General features: G+C 47.7%; 2 protein-coding genes and 1 pseudogene across 6 annotated transcripts in view; 2 read left to right on the forward strand and 1 right to left on the reverse strand.

Moving 5' to 3' along the window:
• Window positions 1–823: 823 nt before the first annotated feature.
• Window positions 824–7,166, reverse strand: LOC144098640 (uncharacterized; annotated as a pseudogene). The gene is made up of 2 exons (XR_013307217.1): window positions 5,851–7,166; window positions 824–2,004 (listed from the first exon to the last, which is right to left on the reverse strand). The product of XR_013307217.1 is annotated as an uncharacterized LOC144098640 (transcript).
• A 479-nt stretch (window positions 7,167–7,645) lies between these two features.
• Window positions 7,646–10,422, forward strand: LOC144098641 (tetratricopeptide repeat protein 27-like). The gene has a single exon (XM_077631429.1). The coding sequence runs from the start codon at window positions 7,774–7,776 to the stop codon at window positions 10,273–10,275; it is 2,502 nt and encodes an 833-aa protein (XP_077487555.1). The 5' UTR covers window positions 7,646–7,773; the 3' UTR covers window positions 10,276–10,422.
• A 584-nt stretch (window positions 10,423–11,006) lies between these two features.
• PMCA (plasma membrane calcium-transporting ATPase 3) overlaps window positions 11,007–21,279 on the forward strand; it is a 289,652-nt gene continuing 279,379 nt past the window's right edge. For 3 of the 4 annotated variants that reach the window (XM_077631439.1, XM_077631430.1, XM_077631438.1), the window contains exon 1: window positions 11,039–11,203. The gene's annotated coding sequence lies outside the window, so the exon portion shown is untranslated. Of the gene's footprint in view, window positions 11,204–21,279 lie in introns of all 4 variants that reach the window. The other variant, XM_077631441.1, reaches the window with a different exon arrangement.

The raw sequence follows: 21,279 nt of genomic DNA on the forward strand, positions 1-21,279 counted from the left end.
GTGATGTGCTATCTCACTATGCCACTGTAATAGCAGTGTTTTAGTATCTTGAAATGCATGGTCCGCTTCCATAACCTGCTCCCTCTGGGTACAAAATGTATGGTAAGGAAAGTGTTAAACCCCTGGGAAACAGCAGGTGCCATTGCAGTCTCTGGTAAAAGGAAGAGACAGGGTAGGCCGGGAGGAAATGTGAAAGTAATTTTTGCTTAAATCTACAATGCTCATCATGGTACAAAAAACTCTGCCTTTAACATTTTGAAAGCATCATCATAACTGCTTGATATATGTGACATGCCCGTTTATTTTTATAGTGAAAACTTAGTGATTGCATTACTGTGAGCCCGGGTGCACTCAAAATTTGCAAATTTTAATTGGGTAGCTTATGGCTTGGTTCTGTGAAAATTTTAGCACCTTGTGAGGTTACTTGCCAGATTCATCTAAATGATATTGACATTATACTGACATCTGCAGGAGATCGAAGCCATATGCTGGAATACGAAGAAAATACAAAGAGGTTCCATCTGTCAGGAAACAGATAAGCCTCTAACCCCTGCCACACTCTGCCTGCAGTGTTTGTTTCTTTCCTCTTCTAATAGATGGAATAACAATACCTGCATGAAGAAATTTGTTCATGGTTAAGCGTTATTGCAGGAGACTGGGAATTTTGCATACACAGACAAACTAAACAAATAATGACATCAGATGACTTACTGGACAAGATACACCTCAAAATGCCACCTCTATTCAAAACCTGAATATAGATGTGCAGGCGGTTTAGAGAGGGAAAGCGTTTGTACCTGCTTTTACGAAAGGTGTCCCAACATGAATAAAATATTGACAACCTTGGAGCTTTTATTGGTCGTCTATGTTACACATCTCTTTTGCAGGTCTCTTTTCAAATTTCTTGACCTTCACAAAGCACACTCCATGCTGAGCTACCTGTGTATCTTCATCCACTGACCCTTCCAACAGGACAACAAACAAAGATGCCTTCTTGCAATCATAATAAATTTTGCTGAGAAGTTTGTCAACTTCTGCAGCCTTTTCCTCAGTGAGCTGTCCACTGCTGTCCTGTGTCTCAAGTCCAGCCATGACAACCAGATTTGTCTGCATCAGAGACCTTACATGCTTCGCAGCCTCAGCATTTCCACTCACTTCAGTGTGTGGTGTGGCTTTCAGCACAAACTTTGGGAATCTGCCAAGCACTTCCTTAGTGCCGACCAGGTGAGATGACGTTTTGTATTCCTTCTTGCCGAGGTAGTAGAACAGGTTGCTTACAGCACCCCGGAACTCTGTCTTGAGCTGTCCACGACATTTGGAGAACACTGATGATTTCAGCTTAGCTGCGTTTTCTTTCCCGACGGCTCTTGCTGTTCGGTTAGTGCGTTACTGGCCTGGTAATAATCTGGCTCTTTCTCATCGTAAACATAAACTTCTAAGGGCTTCGTAAGGTCATGCTCTTCGTACGCTTTCGCCATGAGTTCCTCTTGCATTTCCCGAAGAACTGCATCTCCAAAGAAGAGGCCCTGTTTCAGCCTATGCTTTACAAGGCGAAGACTTGCTGTGGCATCCTCTGCCGAGCAGTGGCCATCGTCACCCGTCTGAATTTCTTCGCCAAGGAAAGTGCTTGTGAGTACTTTAAGCTTAGTCTTGATGTGCCGGTTTCCTGATATGTTGAAGATGACACTAGAGTCGATCACATATGGATGTATCATGTTCAAGGCATGGAGATCGCAGTTGAGAGATTGCCCCACGAGAATCGCATCGGCTGGCAGAAGGTCAGATATTGCTCTCTGGACATCCTCTATGCGTGTCCACACAGGGTCCAGCATCTCTTTTGTGATGCCACTGAACTGTGTGAGGTAATTGATTATGCGATTCCGAGGTTTGACCAATTCATCAAGCAGCACTTTTTCATCTTCGTCAACCATTGTGACCCGAGTGAGTTCATTCAACCTGGCTGTTGTGAGGCACATCTCACAGTCGATTGCATACATGCGAGACCTGCAAGGAGACGAAAGTATCATAGTTACTGACTGCCATGATTAAGCGTGCATGCAGTTCGGCTACTGTAATCATCATCATCATGCAAGCCAGTAAGTCCAGCGCGGAAGACTCCTACCAGTCTAATTAGCCCCATGCTGTGGCAACAATGAGCACTTTATTTCAACTAACTTCTGAACCTCATTCCCTTATCCGATCCTCTGCTGCCTTCGATGAAAATGCAGATCAGCCCATCTTTAGTCTCCAGTTTTCTTTCTTATGGTCTAAATCTGCCATACTTACTTGTCTGAGATACATTTACTCTCCCACCACTTCAAGCGCCTCACTACCTATAATAAACTGTAATCCAGTCAAAGCAGAAAGCTGGGCTATCTGGTGGTTCATTTTTTTTGTATAAGGAATACCACTTCAGATGCGGAATAAGAAAGAGAAGACAAAACATGTATAAAAAAAAATGCTAATACCTTGAAGGGTGCTGAGGACTAGTTTTCCTCACATCCACATTTAATACTACCTATGCTACATGCCTGTAAATATCTCCAGTCTTTGCCTGCAACTCATTCCCCGAGTTAATCAGCTGGACATGCCAGTGACTCCGATTGCTAAGGTATTCCTTGTGAACTTTTTGCCTGAACTTTCCATTATAATACTGTGAATAATTCTTGCTGAAAGACAGTGAATAGTAACAGTGCTTGTCCGTAACAACATTCTATGGCATATATTTTCCACACTCCGGCTATGATCCACACAGACATGGTTCATGCAGTCCATGTTGATACTTTCTGTAATTCTGAAGTATGATCCCTTGGCTCACTGGTCATGTAATGACTGCTCATGCTTCAACTGAATCAAACACTTTTTTCACACAGTTTTCAAACACTTTTTGCACAGGGACTCATCCTGTGCAATTTATCACAGATCTCCTCTGTCAGCTAAGCCGTCTTATCCAAATTATAATGACATCGGTTTTTGTTTTTTACTAAGTGCGACCTATTTCTGCCAATGTTTAGTTTACTTCTTGCTGGTCTCAGGTTGTCTTGGTGCACTAATGCTACCTCAGTCTAAATCTACCTGAAACATAGTTTAATTCCGCTTGCCACTTGACCTCCACGGACTGTGCCCCAACTCACAAGTTGGTTGCACTGCTGTAAGGCTGCGGCTATCTAAGCCAATCAGAACGGCATGCACTATAAACTTTGTTCCTCTGTTCCCCTTTCCCTGCAACTGGTGGCTCCATCCCTACGAAAGAAAGATCACAAGTGTCCAACTGCTGTACACAGCAGACATGGCCAACATGGTGGACGCCATGCTTACGAATGGTGGCACACCACTTTGCAGCAGGCCTCTGCACTGTGAGATGAAGTATAACTACCCTGCCTGCTCCTTAAAATACAAAGTCAATATTATTTTGGTCAGACTGGCTTTTGCTACTTCTGAGTTATGCTTAGCTTTCTTTGCTGAAGTGGAAAACATGTGTTAAAGTGAAAGCTTGGACTTCTTCACATTTTACTTTGCTACTTCTCTATCTTTTGCTTGCTCCCTCATCAAGCTGGGGCAAATTTTGACTTGCGGCCTTATGCTCACGCCTATCCTCTTTACATTCTGCACCACACCACAATCAGTGCAAATGAACTGCATTTAATTTTTAACATGTTCTGACTTTTTCATGCGCATTAACTGTTTCTGTGATTACCAAAACAACATCCATAACTCAGAGATTGCTCCTTTTTTGCAAATTATAAAAAAACAGACTTGTATTATTCCCAGAGTGTATGCCATAGCTTCTAATTGCCAAGAAACTAATCGGTGGTCTTATTTCTTCCCTGATTTTATGCTTGATTTCTTTGCTGATAATTTGAATTCTTTACAGAACTACTCAACTGTCCCATCATCACAACCCGACGTTCGTGCATGCGTGTGCATTATCTTCAGTTTGCACCTTTCTTAAACGTATTACACTAACTCCTCCCATTTCATCAATGTCGAAGAATTTGCTGATGCTCTTCGCTAAATGAGGAACCCTTCTCCGTAAAGTGCCATGCCGGATAGATGTGAATAACAGAAGGCGTGCAAGTTCTTTCGCAGCACGCATGCTCCCACCAATGAGCACAAGGACAGTGCTCCTACTTGCATAAATCATACTTGCTCATGCAATATGGATTGGTTTTATAGCAAGATGTAGACAGCAAAGGCTCCGTTAACTTATTCTGATAATGATCAAGCTTTGATTTTAGCTACTTTAGAATGCACAATGGGCTCTACAGCTCTAATTTGCAATGCTCTCAGGTGACTGTGCTGAGTATTTTTCAATGCAAAAGACTAACAAACTGCACTTTTCAAACAAATTCTAAGTGGCCAAGGAACAACGCACACCAGTAGCATAAGGTGGTGACAGCCACACTTCATCACAGTTTCACAAACAATCCATTTTGGAAATATGTGCGTGTTTATGTGCTTAGGGACCAAGTGCAACAAGTTGATGAACCTACAAGCAGCATGCTTGGGTCCACATGTCAAAATCAAGGAAATGTAGAGTAGCGGGGAATATGCTTGCATGGTTCAATATGAGGTTGCCGGTTCCTCAATGAAAAGCATTTCAAACACAAAGCATACTATACAAGTAGTTCTTGCCCCTAAGTGACCTCATACAACATTGTGACCGGCAAATGATGTGTCCTTCTACAACAAAACAGGAACACTGGATACCACAACCAGTTGCTTTTAAACCTATTGACCTCCCTATCACTGCCCCTCTTTCCCCGCTCCCAGATAACCTCCGAATTGCCCCATTCCAAAAAAGTTGCAGCTGATACCAATCCAGTCAGCATTCCATTTGCGTTACCAATCATGTCCATCTTATTGATTCGAAGATCGTATACACAGACGCATCACAGACTCATGTTGGAGCAGGTGCTTCGTCCTTACACTGATCAGTCTCCAACAGCCACCCTAGAGATTTTCCCGGTAATCAACAGTATTCAGGACCTCTCCCTAGCACCCTGTAACCCTTCAGGATATACCATATAAAGCGATTCAATGCAGGCTATACAGGCAATTGATTTGGGTCGGATTGCTGCACAACTGCGGGATGACCTACAAACAGCTCTCACCAAACTACGTCCCCACATTGTCACACTGAGGTGGATTGCTAATCAGGCTGAAATCCCAGGCAATGAGGTGGTTCATCGCCTTGCCCGTGAACTGCAACACCGGAATTCTCTGGCCTTATCCAGCCACGTGGGATACTACTGTCAACAACAAACTAAAGATAAATACCCACTATGACAACAAAAGAGATACTCGTCGTACACTTCCTGTTCCAGAAAAATCTCTCAACAGCACTCAACTACACATTCTTCGATGCATACACTTAAATGCACTCCTTACTCCTGCCCGTTCTTACCTCTACCATATCGACACCCCCACCTTGCCCGAACTGTCCTGAACCCTAAGCTAATTTGGGACATTTGGGACATTGCCTTTTCTCCTGCCTCGTTGCCATTCAGTCCCCTTTTCTTATACCCTTCTCTCTCAACGTGGCCAGCTTGGCTAGCCTCAGACCAGCTGACGGACCAGCTGGCCTTGGTTACCCTGCCACAAGACATCCTTGATGCTTAATATTTCGTTAAAATAATGTATTTTCTCGCTCAAAGCATTTTATGCTTTTTCGTATTTTGAGAAGCGAGAAGGGCTATAGCTTTTCTTTCAGAATGCCCACACCAGCACAGAATCGTGCCCTTGTGTTAAAGAATTCCTAATAATTTCAGCTCCTTCATTAACGGCTTGCGTAGCTCAATAAAGTTTTGCCACGAATGTACCAACCAGCACAATACACACCACACTTACCCATCATGTACTGGCAGATAACGCTCCTTCGTATACACATAGTGCTCTGTGTTGTTTGCTCTGACCAGCGGATAGCCTTCCATTATCATTTGCACTGGACTTAGAAGAAACATAGTACGTGGCACAATGTCAACACAACTGCTGCCACCATGCTGGTTCGTCAATGCATCTGGTGCAGGAGGAGGTTTGGGAAGCTCATTGCTACCAGCCACCAGTGCCTTCGTATCTTTGACTTGCTTAACATGCGTCTTGGATTCTACAGCCGCCGGTTTACACTGGACTGGAGGCTCGGAAGCTGCGGCATCGCCGCTCTTGAGGGCGTTTGTTCTGGATGGAGCTGCTGTTCCTTCGGCATCGCCGCCACTGTCCGCGTCGCTGGGCCGGACAACGGGCACGAATGCGCCGTAGCACCTGAACACAGCGCCCTTCGCTTCGGCGGCTTGCAGAGAGCCGAATACACACCGCAGTTTTTGACCACTCCTGAAGCTGATCGGCACCTGTGTCAGCTCAGACTCTGTCGTGGCACCGTACTTGGCAGACGGAACAACGCGCACGCCGCCGTCGGGGAAGATGTTGCGTAGCTCGGGAAAGCGTTCAACATTCTCAGCGAGGCTGTCTGCAGACAGGCCTTTCACTACGACTACGACCATGTGGCTGGTCTTGGCGTGTCGAAGGTATCGACACCAACGTGTCAAGATTGGGGTCTCTTGGCCCAACAGTGACACGAGCAGCAAAGCCTGGATGTCCTGCATGTAAACGGCGGTCTTGTCTTCTTCAGCTCCGTCGGCATCAGTGCCGCCAGCGCCACGGTCGATGTCTGGCCACGACCAAGCAGCTTTGTAGCCGTCGTCGGTCATGTAGAACTTCGGCATTTCCTTCCAAGCATCGGTGAAAGGCCGTCTCCTGGCCCGCAGAGTCACCAGTTCCTCGCCGATCGTCTTGGCTGCCGCTGGTGCGACGGACGCCGTCTCCTCAACGTGCATATCTTCGTGCGCGCTCCTGTCCGCTGAACATGGTCGGTTCCTTTTCGGTGCATTGGACGGGTCCGAGTTGGCGGGCACCGACTTATGTTCGCATAAATGCAAGAACGCTTCAATCTTTCTTTTCTTAGACTCCATACGCTTCATTTTCTTAGAACTGAAACCGATCTTCTTATCGCTTGCGCCGTTGGCACTCGCCATAGTCACGTTGTACCGCTCGAAGAGCTCAGAAGCACGTGGATGACTTTTGTTGCTCCGCTCATGAAGTTCAAACAGGCTTACGGTTCGTGACAGAGTTGCATGTAGATTCACGAATGAATGCCGACATTAGACCAACACGGCACGCCAAAAGCTATACTTTGCAGCGTGTTTCGCGCAATGCGTGGCGACATCAACGCTGTCTAGAACGCTGTTGTGCTGCTCCATGTGCTGCTGCTTTCAGGTGGTTCCTGCAAGTTTTCAGCACCACAAGGCATTGTCAATGTATGCAGACGCCGCGCAAATGCCGCCGCTTCGTAATATAATTAGTTTAAATGGTTAAGCACTAATAATAAAGCCTATTCCTATATATTGAAACATCATATAAATTAATGAACAGTTACTGTATTAGAGTTTTATTTTCGTTTGAACATTTAGGTTTATAATTTAATAATTAAGTTTTCATTGCTTTAAGCATGAAATTTTTAGAATGCTGACATAGTCCATTTTCACACAAATAGTTATTAAAGATGTCAAAGTTGAAAGAAAAATCTGGTGACATTTGTGGCATTTTGACACCGCTAGCCGATATCGAGACCGGTTTTGGATCCATGCCGATCCACGTGACGCCGTCACGCCGTAGCCATGTGCTCTATGCGTGGTTAACGTGAACACGCCAACTCTGCGTAGTTAAGCCGTTCTTGACTACATTTACCTGAAAACTACGTCGCAAGCCAAATAAGCTATGGAACTTCTCAAGCAAATCGAGCTCGCTGTTGTCCTTGGCCGAGACTTCTCCGACGAGCTCCAAGATGTGTGTGATGCGTCTGCAGAGGAGGACGACGTCAATTTCTTGAGATTTCTCGGGGATTGCTTTATACGAGGTGACTATATAAGCGTGTTTGCAGAAGATCGGACAAAGAATGTGCTAAGTGTATCGTCCTATGCTAGTTGTTTCAGCGACATAATTGAGAAATGCAAGAAATACGCCGAAGGCGGTAGCCTGAGCCGGCATCTGACAGTGCTTCTAATCGGCGTGTCTGCCCTGAAGCTGTTCATGCAGTGCAACTGGACAGGGCCAGCGGCGGACGTTGCGAATGACGTTTTTCCCAACGCAGAGTCTGAGGAATGTCAACGCGCGTGCCTAAAAGCGCTCGAAGTAAGCGGGGAGCCTCCGTACCACTTGATCGAACAACCCGCATTCCTTATTATTGCCAAGGCAGTGCTTGTGCGATGCAGAGAAGCTTTGCAAAGTTGCTGGACAGCTGACTGGTGGTCATGGAGATGCACGTACGTTCATCAACTGATCATGCTGGATCGATCTCATGAACTGTACGACGAGATCTGCCAGCGAATCGCCGACGTCGAAAGCAAGTTGCCGTCAAATGGTGTTGGATACGAACAGAGAAGGCTCACGATGATGTTCTGTACAGAAGCAGCTGTATCTTACGTGCACTACTTTGAAGTGAAGAATAGCCGTTCTTACCTGGAGAAGGCGAAAAGCGTATCAAACCTCGAGTTTCGACTGACAGGCGCACTTGGTAAGAGAACATACCACCAAGAAAACGAGCTTCCGCAGTTGCTGCTTGACGTGTGCCATAAAGATGGCGGTGACGGCGTTAGTACTCCGTCGCCAACAGAGCCAAACCATTTCCCCAGAAATGTGCCGCTCAAAGATGATACTGTCATGAATGAGATAAAGTTTAGTGCGGAAGCGCCAACTGACGTTTTATTGACACCCGAGGAGAGCTGCCTGCTTCTGGCAGTGTGCGTTTTGAGCAAGAGCATTAGTGCACCAGATGCTCTCAGGGATGAGGAAATCATGGCATACATAGAGCGAACGCTCTCAGTGCCAACTGCTTGGTCAGTCCAGTTTAGTGCGCTGTTTCAGCGGTGCCGACTGGAATTCAAAAGTACCCGACGAGTTGAGCGATCGATGACTCAACTGCAGTGTCTAGTTGATGCTGTTAAATCCTCTGAGCCCGGTGTTGCTCTTAGGCAAGTTCTCTTCTTTAGTGTTGCTATGCCATCAATCTGGGAAGTTGAGAAACAGCTTGGGAACCTGTTCTTTGCACTGGGTGCAACGAAGAGTGCGTTGGATGTCTTCACCAAATACGAACTCTGGGAGGATGTTGTGAACTGCTACAACAAGATTGGGCGTCGTGACAGAGCGGAGAAAGTTGTGAGGAAGCTACTCGAGAATGAGGAAACAGCACATCTTTACTGCTTGCTAGGAGATGCTACACAGGACCCTGAGCACTACATGAAGGCTTGGGAGCTGTCTCGTCACAGTAGTGCAAGGGCGCAGCGCTCACTTGGCTTGTTCTATTATCACAAGAAGGAATTCCAGGAAGCCATCCCATATTTGGAGAAGTCAGCTGAGTTGAATGGAATTCAGTTGAATGTCTGGTTTGCCTTGGGTTACTCAGCCATGCAGGTTGAGAACTATGTTCTTTCCGTGAAGGCTTACAAGCGTGTTGTGACATTGGATCCTGAAAGCCTAGAAGCATGGAACAACATGGCCAGTGCTTATATTCACATGGGGGACAAACCAAAGGCGTGGAGGGTCCTTCAAGAAGCATTGAAATGCAGCTACGACAACTGGAGGGTCTGGGAAAACTACCTGCTGGTGTGCATGGATGTTGGAGCTTTTGATGAATGCATTAATTCTTGGCACAGACTGATCGACATCAAAGGCAAGCACTCTGACGGCAAGATAGCAAAGCTGTTGGTGAGGGTGGTAGCAGAAGGAATTCGTGACATCCATGGCCAGCCAGGAACTCACTTAAAGCCTAAACTGCTTGAACTGTTTGGCAGAGTGACATCTGGTGTCACTAATGATGCCGACATCTGGTACTCGTATGGGTCCCTCTACCACCTTTCAATTGAAGACCCAAGCACAACGGTTGAAGACATAGAGCGAATGCTGCAGTTCTTCCAAAAATCATTTCGTTGTCATAATCAAAAGCAAAGCTGGGAAAAGGATGTGACAACCTGTAGGGAACATCTCATACGTTCCAGGGACCTCTTGGACATCTACATGTCTGCTACAAAAAGTGTAAGTGATCCAGTTCGCAAGCGTCAACTGCTGTCATCGGCCAGAATCACAGTGAATGGAACACTCTCAATTGTTCAGAACTACAAAGTGAACTACACACCTAAAATGCTTGATGAATTGACCCCTGCCATTGAAAGTCTTGTAGCTAAACTAGAAGAAGTCACTTCACTTGTTAATTCTGTGGGCTAAAAGTTCTCTTATCTATAGTGTTGTGTAATATACCTCAAGTCCTGTGACTATTGTATGAAATATCCTTTCTTGGCTTTGCTTTGACCACTTTTTCGTTCCTGTGAGATCGAATATCTTGTGTAATACAGTGTACTGTTTGTTTACAGTTTTCTTGTTTTTGAGTCATTTCAGTCGTTTTTTTTTTTTGAGTGAAAAATCCTGCACACTGTCATGTAAGCATTGCCCCATACATTTCAGCACAAACTTCAGTCATAAAACATTTTGTGCAGTGATCTGCAAACTCAAATTGGTGTGCTTATGATCTGTCGTGACTCTTCATACCCTAGAAGTTGAAATAGTACTTCAGTCCTCATTTAGACCAGGTATTGGGAGGACAAAAGGTATCACTTGAGTTGGCTATCCATGAATATCTAAGCAGTTAGCTTCATGCATATTTTCTAACGAGTTCATACTCGTTACAAAATGTAAGTATAAAGAAGCTACCATATGCCTAATGACAGCTTTGCAAAGTGGTCTGTACCACAAACCTCACAGTTCATTCCTTGTTGTCAGCAGTGATAACGCCACTGTGAGACAAATACCTCTCCCAATGACATCCAACTCTCACTCGTACTTTGCTTTGGTCGAATCCTCCAGCAGTTGCACCTTGCGCGCGGTTCGGTAGCACCGCGAAAGGTGGCGCCACAAGTACTGGGCCCGCGTCTGCCGCTTTGCCGTGACGCATGCGGAGGCCCCGCAGCGGCAACAAATGGCAGGGGAGGAACGGAGGGACCGCAAGGTCACATGACTAGTCGCAAGAGATCATTCAGCGGTGTGCAGAAGCTTTTTTGGGAGAGGGGCGACGTTTTGTGTGCACTGGTTGAATCTATTTATAGTGTGATCAATACTGGAAAATTTGGGAATACATCGGGACGGCAAGCCAAAGCGAGTAAGTGTGGACACTTTTCTCACCTACCTGGCCGGCTAAGCGTCATGCAACGCGCTTCCACGCTAAACCAACGTCGTCGGCGCTTCGCCATGCTATCTTGCGGCGCGCCGCCCGTGTCTTCGCCGGCTCCCGCGAGCGCTCGGCCGAAGTGAGCGGGCGCGCTAGCTGTTGCTTTTCGCCTTCTTGTGGCGGCATCTTGGCCTTCGCCCGTTGCCGCGTTTCATTTGCATGGACCGGCTGGCACGCGTTGCGTCTGCAAGTCACGCCTAGCTGTTACGGCGGCCAGTGAGCGCGGCTCGCCTACTGCCGGTTCTCGAACGCGCGCGGCTGCAGCCGCCAAGATATAACCTGATATCCGGCGCTGAGGCGAGGCGAATCCTTCGCTAGAACGGGTAATCACTGCTTCCAGTGACGATTAGTGCGTTGGAAAGGTTTTCGGGTTACACGGGCAACCTGCGCTATCCGCGGAGAAATACATATTCTGCGCACCCTTAAATAAGAAAAGAAGAGGTACTGCCCTTAATTACGTCCATTGGAGACGCGAGCCTCTGCATTTTATTCATATCTCGTCCCGTGGATGTGGCGCGTCTTGAGACTGCTTTTCAAGCGCCAGATTTTATCTCGCGTTTTCTTTTATTTCTCGTTGAATGAAAAAAAAAATGGAGCAATTATAGCGTACACCGAAAATATCTACCGGTTGTTTCCAGGCTGGGTTGCATCGCGCGGAACCATTTTATGCCGCAGCGGCGAGGCGACTTGGGTGCAGACTCGCACGCAGGCAGGACTCGCGGTTCGCATACCGTCACGTGGCAGACGGCGTTCCGGCAGCGCTGGGGAAGAAGGCACGCCTCCAAGAGCGGGCTCCATGCCTCGGCGGCTATGGCGTCAGGCTGCGTTAGGTCAGGTTCGATCGCGCCGCATGCTGTTCGCGATGCCGCGCTGCACTCGCTGGAGGCTTGGCGCCTGCGACTGCTGGTCCACTGCAGTGCGATGTAGCCGGCGATTCTGTGTAATTAGTAAATAAGCGCGGCGACAGCGGAGATTAGAGCGTTCGAAAGCAGCGTACACGTTATGTGGTCCTCTTTCTGGCGCCCAACGTGGGGTGCTTGAAGATTTGGAGTGAAGGACTCCTTGGGGTTGCGACAATTGTACACACTGCTCTGCGCTTACAAACACCCATAAAATTGCTGCATATGTAAGTACTTTTCAATGGGCATCGAATCGACCGCCACATTGCCTTAGAGGCCACGCGTCGCAACGTTTTAATTAAATGCAGACCAGTACTTCACTTATAGATCTGTAGCGCGGGTGTTTGGAACGCAGTCAGCGTTTCAACTTGTAGTCAGTAAATTCTTCCAGGGTTTCCTTTCTTTGGTCCCGTTGAGATTAGCGGAGAGTTGCACATCAGCGGATTCCATGCGCTCCGTCGAGCGGGCAGGAGCTGGTAGTACGCGGCGCAGCAGGCACCCGTAGCGCCATATCACTTTTCTTTTCGCATACAAAGACCTCATTTTCATTCCCCGATGAAACAAACATCTGTGCGCCGCTCGTCGCGCGCCGGCGCTTCTCAAAGGAGTTGTCCTTTTGTTTTCTCTGTGCTCGGAGACGCACGCTGTGAGACGGACCGTCCTTCGCGTTCGCGGGTACACTCGTGCCTCGAAACGGGAAACAGGCACAACTACAGAGTCGAAAACCTCCGTGTCTGTCTCTACGCCATCGTTGATGACGTTAGACGCGACGCTGACGTTAGTGCTCCCTGCAACGACTTTGCGGAACAAAAAAAAAAAACAGGAGCAGGGAACGGGTGTACGGAAGTGGACAAAGTGTTCTCGCAAAAGAAACTCGCTATCTTCCACCGCTGTTATTGCTGTGGTGCTTGAGTGATGTATCGAGCATACTGCAATAGACACGAAAAAGAATGTCGCATATGCCTGGACCTCCACCTGCCCGCGCCTCAGGGAGCCCCTCTGTACTTGCGTAGAGCATGCGTCGATCAGTATACATGTCTTGAGGAGTGTGTTGCTTGTTGCTGGGACAGTCACTCATGCATTAGCATTTCTGTCTGCCTGGAGTCGTCACTTCATGTTCCCTAGAAGAGTAGCCCTATGTGTGGGCGTCGCCGTAGTGAAGCGGTAAAGAACGATCGCGACCCATAGTGCCGGCGACGTTCGCATGCTGACCCAATGTCCACGGGCTCGAATCCTGCAGCAGCGGCTGAAATGAAAGAAAAACAAGCTCTTGTGTACTGGAACCTTGGGGCACGTTAGTGATCTTTTGTTGGTCGAATTCGATCCGAAGCCCTCCACTACCGTGTGTCTCAGAGCAAGGGCATAGCATTGTAAGGTGCAAGGTCGCTGATCCAGGAAATAAATTCGTTTCCAGATTTCTACTCATTGCGTGAGCGTACGGCTCACGAACCGACCTCGCTAAAAAGCTTGCGGCGTCCTCACGCGCCGCCGCTTTTGAATCCATTGAGGCCAGCATGACCTTTTCGCAGATGTCTGCGTCTGGTCTTGTAAGCGTCCAGGTGCCGTCTGTGCGATGCGATGGAAACGTCGGCGTGCGCAGCGATTCCAGACAGGTCGTTAGTTCGTGTTTCTTTCACTAGGTGCCGCAAGTGGACTTGAGGAAGAGGAAATACGGTAAACGACTTAGTTTTCGCGTTTGTCGCGAAACGCACGCGGCTAGCGAAAAATAGGTGCCTCGAATAATTTCGGCAGAACATAGACTCACAATGCCTAAAAAAAAATGTCAATGGGATAAGCACATTACTCTCATGAGAAGTGAAAAACGTGGTGAAAATTCCAATACAAGCACGTATTGGTAAAATACATTCATGTATTTGTTTTATATGTCCCCCTACTAGTCTGATATGGGTTATAGTCTGATACGGGTTTTTTTTTAGTCTGAGAGGGAGCAAGTGGAGACATGAACAGCACTAAACTTATTTTGCCGTCAGCAATTATTGCGGTCTTCAATGAACAGCACGCCACAGCGAAACCTGCTGTTTTACACGACACGTAACGGACATCTATAGTTGGGTTATGGGGTTTAACGTCCCAAATCAGCACCAATACATATGGCTACTCTGTTCGGAGGGGCTACAAATGCCCAATGACGACTGCATGTCTGTATACGGTAAGTGTAGAGGTTTTATGCTCTGCATGTCGTTTTCAAGCACGCGTGCACTGACGTCCTTAGTGAACCCAGCGACATCATGACGGCATGAAAATGAAAATTGTTTTTTGGTGAAAGGAAATGGCGTAGTATCTGTCTCTCATATCTGCGGACACCTGAACCGCGCCGTAAGGGAAGGGATAAAGGAGGGAGTGAAAGAGGAAAGGAAGAAAGAGGTGCCCTGGAAGAGGGCAGAGTGCTACCGCGTCTGCTTCGTGAGGTTTAGTATTTACTATACACTAAACTGCGACTTTAGCCGGATTTGCCAAATACTGAGCTCGCGAAATTTAAGCCATGTGCAGTAGTCGGCAGAGCGAATTTTATGTAGGTACATTATGAATTATTAGCTAGGGAACAGTTGTCCCAGGGCACAAATTGGATGCTTCTAATTACGTATATGTATTAGTCAGGCTATGCGCCATATTTCGGCTATAGGAGGGACTGCTTTGGGGCAGTAAACCTTCAGTCGCAGAAAAATGCAAAAGTTAAGTGAGGCAGGGTACGAAGGCGGGAATAAAACAAGCAAGCGGAGAGAAACTGGCGCCGCCTAGTGGAGGGCTCCGGAATAATATCGACCACCTGGGTTTTTCTAACAGGCGCTGACATCGCACAGCACACGAAGCACATTGCACGACGGTCGTGATGCTTGATAGTAGAGTTCGATAGTATGAGAGATCACTTTTGTTGCTGCTTTTGTGCGTCTATCATTCTATGTTAAAAGATGGGCATTCTTCGCTATCCCAATCCTAGAACTAGTACGTTCTAACCGGATTTTCCCGCCATTTTATTCTTGTTTCTTTTTCTTCCGTGGGCAGGTCGTGATGACGTCACCAGGTCACGCGACCCCTCTGTACCAATCATTAATTTAATTCCCACCTGCCATAGTGGGCATGTTGCTCACATACCGGTGGGCAGGTTGGATGACGTCACAAGGTTACGGGACGCCTCAGTCCGGTTGCCACCTTTCACAGTAGGTAGGTTATGGTGACGTCACAAGGCCACGTGACCTCTCTTGCTCAATCAGCGAATTTCGTGACACACACCTGCATTCTTGTGGAACGTGGACTCTAGTTCTTTCGCATTAATACGCGCGTATACGCGTCTGTCTGTAGTTACCACCCGACGTGGGCTTAACTCTTTCACATACTCTGCAGTAGGAAGAGCGGGCAGTTCGTGTCAGTTCCTCAGTTCATCTAGTCAGTTATCCGAACGTACTCAAGACCACTTGTGACCAGACACCCGTAGCGGTTCATCGAAGTACCCCAACAAAGTGGCAGATTCCAACATGAGCGAGCAGAGGTGCGGTGTCTGAGCAAAACTGCCACACATAAACAGTGCGCGGTCATGGTAGTATTTTCTGGTGTCTGTATAGTTGAGTGGATTGGGCTGGACTGGAAAGCGAGATGACGACTCACTTAAATGTCGGGCCCGCTGTGCCACGCGGGCTACAGATATGTGCAAGTATGGCTCCAATGTGAAATCGAACTCATTGTCCCCATTCAACCAATTATGACTCCATAATTGTGAGAGAAAAGCACACTTTTTTTCTTTCGTTCTAAGAATTTTTTTCCTCTACCCCAGGTCTGAAAGTAACAACAGAATTCGTTCTTGTGTGCCACCTGAGTGTTCCTTTTCTATTAGAGCTACCTGAGCGTACGCTTAGCTCTCCGTGCCTCTTCCCGTTTGTGCTGAGTCAGCACTGTTTTGATCCCAAAGCCTTGGTGCGGTGTTCGATCCCCAGTGCCGCCGCGGGTACCTACCGGTGACACAATGGGTTCAAGCTTTCCCCTGGTTTTGTGCATGGCTTACTGTGGGGGAATTGCTGCCTTTGACCCCACCTAGTGTAAATAAACATAATTTGTGACATGGCTCTCTTTGGCCGAAGCCGCTAGGGCGGCTTCGGCCAACATCATCATCGTCATCATCGTCAACATCATTGTCATTCTACACGTGTTAGACGCGAAAGTCACCCTGAGCAAAACGCCTTTCCGCCTTTTCATACTACTTTTCGGGAGCCCTGGATAGCACACTCTTAGGTCACCAGGTGAGCGCGTGGTCGTTTCCTGTCACGACATATGACGACGCGCCGTTCCGCTCCGGAGAAACTATAGCTCTAAATTATCCTCTATATAGCTCTCGTGGCTGCTGCAGCTGTGACTGCAAGGTTGCGCCCAGCCTCGTCTAATGTGATCAGCCATCATCATCGGCGGTTTTAAATGGCTGATCACCACAGCTGGACACCGTTATGGCAGAGAATTGAGATCCGAATTAACGAACATGCCTGCGCTTTGCACAATGAAGCACGACGTTTAGAGGGTCGTAAATGGTCGCCCGAGCTCAATTCAGATGCGGTAGGAAATAGAGCTGTCGTTTCACAATCGCGGTTACCTGTATAACGGAGAACGTGTGCTAGCGCCCCCCAGGAGCGATAACATATGCGTCGTTACCCAAACATGAGGCTCTGTGTCCGGCGTGCAGATGTATTTATGCCATAGATAAAACATTTTCATGATCCTTGAGACGGACAGTGCCGTGTATCTTTTCTAATGCCATGATATAGGCAATGCAGATCTGTCTGTGGAGTGAAAAAAAAAAGGGGGAGGGGATGAAGTGCTCAGTACAGTTTCAATCTAGAGTTAGAGAAAATGAGTCAAATGGAGTGTCTTGAGTGACACTTTCACCGCGCGCCTAAAGCAGCCCGCATATACGTTCAGAACATTGCTGAAACTTGTGAAATTAAGCGTCATGCAAGCACCGCAGTGGCCTACAGAGGGAGGTTCGCCTTTTTCGTTGCCAAAGCGCTGGTGTTGTCGTTTCCTTCCGTCGTCCTTGTCTTGTTTGCGCTGTTTTTAGAATTTTTCGTTGCGGCAACCATTGCGGCATGAAAGAGCCACCCGGGAGTATACTGACAAGGAGAGCGCATGAAACACCTGCCGGGAGATGCTGGCAAGGTCGCTCGTTCCCGCCAAGCGACTATTGCGTAAAACGCACGCTCCATTTCTTTTTGTGTGTATGTGGAAGTTGTACGCCACCGACGCTACGCCGTATTTTCTGAATTGCGTGACAGCACCCAGTGTTTTACTGCACCCCATACTCACATGTGGTTACAGATCTCTATCTTAGGTATGGTGTTAACTGACTGCGCAAGCGGCAGTCACGCTGCGACACCACGCACGCATCACTCACTCGCTCGCCCACTCACTCACTCACTCACTCACTCACTCACTCACTCACTCACTCACTCACTCACTCACTCACTCACTCACTCACTCACTCACTCACTCACTCACTCACTCACTCACGCACGCACGCACGCACGCACGCTCACCACACCTAGTGCTTTTTTATGCGCTTATTGCCATTTGTGATAAGGCCGGCGTGAACAAGTGTGATTTTTCTTTAAATGATAGCGGGACTTGTGGCTGAGCCCGTTTGCGGTGTAGTGGTACATGTCAGAAAATAAAGAAAAGAATGTTACGGGTGATTGTCACTGTGTAAATTACATGCTATTAAGGACGCCATTTATAGCTTGCGGGGTGAGGCGCTTGCTGTGTAAACATTTAATCGATCACTAGTATTTAGGTGCGCTTGTAAGACAATTGGTGGTCGTTCAGGTAACTTTTTGCACCTCCAAGATTGTTACTTAGATCGTTTTTGGGGCACAGAAAAAGGAACCGCTGCTAGCGATTGCGGATGTGTTCTCTAACCAGGGAAGACGTGCAACGATGGGGAAAATTAAGGAAAATAAAAGGCAGGGTGAAAGCAATAAATACGGTTAAAATAACCCGTACGACCACCTTTTTAAGGTGGCCTTTCTGTAGCTCTAAAAAATTCGGCGAAAACTACGTAAGGTGCATTGCGATTTTCGGCCGCCACATTCTACTGCGCTGCATGCGTATATATCGCTGCATAGAAAAGGAACCAGCGAAAATAGACGCAAGACAAGAACAAAGGAGGCACACACCACAACGCTGGCCTCCTTTGTTCTTGTCTTGCGTCTATTTTCGCTGGTTCCTTTTCTATGCAATATGAACCAACTAGCCCAGCAGTTTGCACTCCTGTATATATCATTCTATGCCACTCTATGGATGCTCTGACTAGCAGCGGTGGCCTAGCGGTCAGAACATCCGCCTCGCATTCGGAAGGTGCTGGGTTCGATCCCCAGTGGCGCCGGGCACCCACCGGCTTCCATTGGTTACAGATTTTCTCCTGCCCTCGTGCTTGGCTCTCACAGGGATGAAATGCTTAAGAAAAGGGTCTTTGAGCAAACCGGTGGATAGCTGGCGGCGGCGGGGGTCAAACCCACCAACTCCCGTAGCCGAGGCGAGTTCTCGAACTGCAGTGCAAAACAGCGTCGGCAGCTTTCAACAACAACCGCAATACTACCTTTATATTTGAAGAATTTGGAAAAAAAATGCCGAAACGCCAGGTATGGTTCGTTCCTTTATATTATGCTCCTCACTTTCGGAGCGGCACACAATACAACTCAATGGGCGCACTCTTTACACGACCAAAAGAGAAATAAAAAGGGACTCGCGAAGTCTGAACAGGTTCAATTATTACATGGATGACAACGCGCCTACGAATCCTGAAACAAGGTTCCTGTGACCCTGTCGTAAACAACAGAGCGCTACAACAGCTCGCACAGTTTTGATTCTAACTGCAACTGCTTGACGCCACTTCTAAAGAGGGAGAGAGCGACAGCGTTTGCAAGCACGCCCCGAGCAACAATACAGGCTTCTGTTACAGCGTCAGCTCTACAAGAAACGTGGGCCGGTTTCACGACGTTCGGCATCCGATTTACTCTGACATCACAGGGTCAGTTCACTTGACGCTGTAAGCGCAGGTGCAGAATGCGCGTAGACTGACCTTTGAGCCTCTTCCACAACTCGCCAGGTCCATTAATATAGTGTTACGTCAGCATCCGCTATGGTACCAACAGTTCTGCCGTGGCGGGTCAGTCAGTCGATAGCATGGCGGATCCTGACCCTGACGTCCAGAGGTGGGCAACCACATGAGGTTTCGACCTCATGAGGTCGACCTCAGCCTCAAAATGAGCTCAACCTCACGTCGTGAGGTAAGGTTGAGATGAGGTCGGCGACGGCTCGAAATTTTGTGAGTGAGGTCAGCAAATCAGACCTCAACCTCACGCGTGAGTTTGAGGTTGAGTGAGGTAGAAATTTTGAGGTCGAGACTTTTTGCATTTGCCACGTCTTACTCCGGCGAGTGCCGCTTCCGAAGCGGAGTTGCAGCGCATCACCGCAGTGTTCATGCAATGACGCTTGGTGTTCGGTTTGCCCTGTTAGGACAGTCGGATGCCACAGTTCCCTCTTAGCTTCCGGTGCTGCGCCGTAATGTCCGTTCAGTCCGAGTCGACAGGAGGACGCGCCCCTCTGGTCTTCCCGGAAGGAGTGTTACTGTCACAGCACGCCACTCTCCCTCCTCCTTGCCCCGCTGGCGTAGCACCCGTAGCTGCCTGCCGGTTGGCTCTAACTCCTGGGAGCGTGCAAAGCACGTAACTCACGTTGACCCGTGGCAGATTTGATGCCGCAAACAAATAAGTTCAGTCCAACAAGCACGCAATAAATTCGTCGCAGTGCGGATGGCCCCAAGCAAGACTGCTTCGTGTTCATGCTCGTTGCCGGCGCTGACGTCATGACTCTTGCCTTTCATGCAGTCGAATAAAGGGGATCCTGCTGTACATTACAAGCGGACTTAACAGAAACTGGAGTAGTCAGCACAGGCGAGAGAATGTCATTCAGGTGGTTCCTAACAAGGACACCTGCTGATTTGATTAAAAAAGCACGTCCTCGTCTTCCTCGTCCTTCCTCCTTCCTCGCCCGTGTTGCCGGTTTGCGCTTTTATGTCTTTCACGAATATGCACCAACAAGCCCAGTTGCAAGTACTTCTTAATGTAGAATAAATAATCAATATTCTGTCAACTTTTAATTTGGTAGCGTTATATCAGACTTCCCCGGGCTCATAAGGATACACTGTTAGCATCATCATCATCATCGCCATCATCTCGAGAGTCAAAGGCATGTGTCGTTACATGATATTTGCAGTATCATGTACATGAGAACTGGCGCGTTTACCTGCTGGACAATCCGTATGTCATTAATGTGGACCGAGTTGTGGACACTCTTTGTAATGCTTCATGCGCGCATGTGTAGTAATGGGGGATCCATATGGATCTTGAAATGTGAGTGGAAGGGGGTGGATGGGGGGCCTGGTATGACGAGAAATTACATCGTTGTCACGTGAGTAGGTGTGATGTCATATTACAGCGCCGTCACGTGACTAGGTTTGATGGCACATTACATCGCCGTCACGTGACCTGGTATGACGTCACACTCATATGATGTCATCCCTAATAATACCAACTAGTCTTAGCGTTACTCAATTATATTAATTAGTACTGATTAATTATGTGACGTCATCATCTTCGTCGCGTGACTCGTCGGATCGTGACGTCGCATGATGCCATTTCTTGCGGACACTTTTTTGCGGATATGACCTTGAAAGTGAGCCATCTAATGCTTTCCCATTAATAAAGAACCCGCTCGCTTCTACACAGACATCAATACAACGTGCCTCTGTTTGTGTACTACAGTCGCAGCTTGTTAAGTGTTTTCGAAGGCAATATACAGATGACTGAAAAGAGCATTCTCGTTGTGCCGGATAGAGCTGGAAAAATCGAAATATACTGATATGCGTCTGCATAACCGTCGCATTGGAAAGTACATCGACGACCAGTTTCTTTATATTGGGTAACTATTCTCAAGCCTGAAAACAGTATCGTGAATACCCCTCCCCCCTCCTCCCAATTTCTGTTAGATGGCGTAGAAGGGCTGTGTTTGTCAATTGCCGGTTCGTGCCTGAATGAGCGAGAGGCTTGC

Source organism: Amblyomma americanum, chromosome 7 (genome assembly GCF_052857255.1).
Source record: "Amblyomma americanum isolate KBUSLIRL-KWMA chromosome 7, ASM5285725v1, whole genome shotgun sequence".
NCBI classification, from domain to species: domain Eukaryota; kingdom Metazoa; phylum Arthropoda; class Arachnida; order Ixodida; family Ixodidae; genus Amblyomma; species Amblyomma americanum.

What these genes read in the sequence shown, in the direction of transcription:
- LOC144098641 (XM_077631429.1), top strand. Translation starts at nt 7,774, where the DNA reads ATGGAACTTCTCAAGCAAATCGAGCTCGCTGTTGTCCTTGGCCGAGAC.